The sequence below is a fragment of the Octopus bimaculoides genome, chromosome 23, assembly GCF_001194135.2.
Source record: "Octopus bimaculoides isolate UCB-OBI-ISO-001 chromosome 23, ASM119413v2, whole genome shotgun sequence".
Classification (NCBI taxonomy): Eukaryota; Metazoa; Mollusca; class Cephalopoda; order Octopoda; family Octopodidae; genus Octopus; species Octopus bimaculoides.
Genome location: NC_069003.1, coordinates 29,779,755 through 29,783,026, shown reverse-complemented (window position 1 = coordinate 29,783,026; position 3,272 = coordinate 29,779,755). Strand labels below are relative to the sequence as shown.

General features: G+C 41.3%; 1 protein-coding gene across 4 annotated transcripts in view; it reads left to right on the top strand.

Annotated features, from left to right (window-relative positions):
• LOC106869930 (protein EFR3 homolog A) overlaps positions 1–3,272 on the top strand; it is a 77,992-nt gene that overhangs the window by 44,092 nt on the left and 30,628 nt on the right. For all 4 annotated transcript variants that reach the window (XM_052976065.1, XM_052976064.1, XM_052976062.1 and 1 more), the window contains 2 exons: positions 336–471; positions 1,029–1,157. In XM_052976065.1, the coding sequence (XP_052832025.1) occupies positions 336–471; positions 1,029–1,157 (265 nt within the window). The remainder of the gene's footprint in view (positions 1–335; positions 472–1,028; positions 1,158–3,272) is intronic.

Sequence of the window (3,272 nt, the reverse complement as noted above, 5' to 3'; positions counted from 1 at the left end):
GGCACATAAAAGACACCATTTCGAGCGTGGCCGTTTTCGTGCGGGTGACACGTAAAAGCACCCACTACACTCTCTGAGTGGTTGGCGTTAGGAAGGGCATCCAGCTGTAGAAACTCTGCCAAATCAGACTGGAGCCTGGTGTTGCCATCCGGTTTCACCAGTCCTCAGTCAAATCGTCCAACCCATGCTAGCATGGAAAGCGGACGTTAAACGATGATGATGATGATGATGATGATTATCATCTCTAAGTCAGTCATTATTCATTATTCGTTTACGATCAATCCTGAAGCCGCCACCTGGTCCTGTCTTTTATATTCTGTCTTTTGTATTTGCAGGCAAAATACAGTTACTTGGTTCTACAGATGTTGATGAGTCACCTAGACACACATCAGAAGAGTGAACCGATGATCAAAGCCAACATTATAGACGTTCTTTTCCAAACAGTATTAATTGCCGCTGGTGGATCTGTCGGTAAGTTCTTCCAAATAAAAAAAATAAAAAATCTTCGTTTCCATGGCTATTTACTTCGAATCGTAGTAATATTTTATGTTGCACCTCATACCATTCCATCAGAGAGGTGGCCTCTCTGTAGTTTCTTCACTGATTAGAAATACTGACTGTGGAGCCGCAATGGCCCAGTGGTTAGGGCAGCGGACTCGTGGTCATTAGATCGCGGTTTCGATTCTCATGTTTGCAAAGGGAACTTCTTAACCATTCAGCCATGCTGCAGTTATGAAAAGGTCATATTGAATAATGTACCCCTTTAATAATCAGATTGGTCAAAACTGGAATGTCTTTAGCCATTGGTCAGTTTACCACGCATCAAGCAACTACAACATGAGCTTATGTGGTACTTCTACAAGAAATAACAGCCAAAACTTGGCAGAAACCCACATTTAATTTGGCTTTCTGTGATGTATCTGCATTAAGTATGCTACACAGATTGCCAATTTTGTTTATTTGTTATTTTGTCTTTGAAACCTATGCTTGATATGAAAATCTAAGAATATTTCTTTCTTTTCTTGTAGGTCCATCAGTGCTGGAAGTATTTGATACACTTCTACGACACCTTAGGGTATCTGTTGATTCCAAGTATGAGGAAGCAGAGAAAACTGAAATGGAGAGGAAATTCCAAGAGGTCATAATCAACACAATTGGTCAGTGTTATTCATAAGTCATGTGATGTGGCAGGTGTAGAAGTAGTAGTAGTTGTAGTAACAACAGAAGTGGTGGTTGTTGTGTAAACTCCAAGGTCATATTTGTTATGGAGCATGACACAAATTTCACAGACCTGTGGAATATGGGTTCTGCATCAATCAATTAGGCTATACCCACAGGTCTGTCGTTCCCTTTTAACCCCTTAGCATTTTAATTTCTCTATCAAATGTAATACTTATTTAATCAAATCAAATTCGCAAATTCAATGACTGGCACCCGTGCCAGTGGAGGGCTAACAGCACCATCCGAGCGTGATCGCTGTCAGAGCAGCTGACTCGCGTCCGTGCTGGTGGCACGTAAAGAGCACCATTCGAACGTGTTCGTTAGCAGCGTCGCCTTACTGGCACTTGTGCCGGTGGCACGTGAAAAAACATTTTAGCGAGGTCGTTGCCAGTGCCGCTGGACTGGCTCCTGTGTGGGTGGCATGTAAAAAACACCACTTGAGCGTGGCCGTTGCCAGTACTGCTTGACTGGCCCTCGTGCTGGTGGCACGTAAAAGCACCCACTACACTCTCGCATTGGTTGGTGTTAGGAAGAGCATCCAGCTGTAGAAACTCTGCCAGATCAGATTGGAGCCTGGTGCAGCCATCTGGTTCGCCAGTCCTCAGTCAAATCGTCCAACCCATGCTAGCATGGAAAGCAGACGTTAAATGATGATGATGACGACGATTCATACTGCTTTGAATTAGTCATGCATTATATCACAGCACTGAGATTTCAATGATGTTATTGTTCGCTTTGTGAATGACATTGAAGGGTAGGTGTGAGAGGCAGGACCTGACCAGTTTAACCATAAAACCTGTAGACTATTTTGGCCAGATATGCCTGGTTTAAATGCTAAAGGCTTATTTCTGTCCTGAAGCTCGAAGCCTTCTCTCCATGCTCACACATATCAATTCTATTGTAGTTAATTCTATTGTAGTTAATTCTATTGTAGTTAATTCTATTGTAGTCAATTCAACTATGAAAAGTTCAAAGGCAAAATGAGTAGTAAAATAGTGGACAAATATGAATTACATCAATACACCCTCCGTAAACTCTAAGCCTTTTGTGATAATTGTTTAGCAGACATTTTTATTTCAAGTTTTTGTGTTTCTGAGGTTACACTATAAGAAGGCAATATAATTATATTGAAGCACTGCTTTTTTGAATCAATAAGAACCAGTTGATGTATATTGAAAGTTTACAGTAAATAGAAACCTTGAATATTCACTGACCTGTCTAAAGCTGATCGAAGTCCCTAGTCTATACAAGAGTTCTCTGGTGTAAGCTGGTGACAAAAAAATGTGTGTTGAACTCTCAGAACAAATGTAGCATCCATAATAGGTTTTTGTGATAGTTTTACAAATCGATACAGTTTGAGACATTGTTTCAACAGAAATAAGCGAGAACCCTTTTAAATATGTGAATATACAAGCACAGGAGTAGCTGTGTGGTAAGTAGCTTGCTTACCAACTACATGGTTCCGGGTTGAGTCCCACTGCGTGGCACCTTGAGCAAGTGTCTTCTACTATAGCCTCCGGCTGACCAAAGCCTTGTGAGTGGATTTGGTAGATGGAAACTGAAAGAAGCCCGTCGTGTATATGTATATATATATATATATATGTATATGTATGTGTGTGTATATGTTTGCGTGTCTGTGCTTGTCCCCCCCATTCTCTCTTGACAACCGATGCTGGTGTGTTTATGTCCCCGTAAACTAGCAGTTCGGCAAAAGAGACCAATAGAATAAATACTAGGCTTACAAAGAATAAGTCCTGGGGTCAATTTGCTCGAGTAAAGGTGGTGCTCCAGCATGGCTGCAGTCAAATGACTGAAACAAGTAAAAGAATTTTTTCTGCCCAGTTACCTATCGATATAGTGGTCATTTGCAAACTCCAGAAGCAACACTTTCATTTCCCTTTACTCCAAACGTCACATGTTATTTCAATTGGGTCATGCCCTTCCAATTGCTATAGATCCATAATGCATCTTAAAGCTGTACCTGTCACCTGTATGGTGAGGAATCCTACATTGGGGAGTAGTAACGACTAGGCTAGGGTAGCTGACTGATT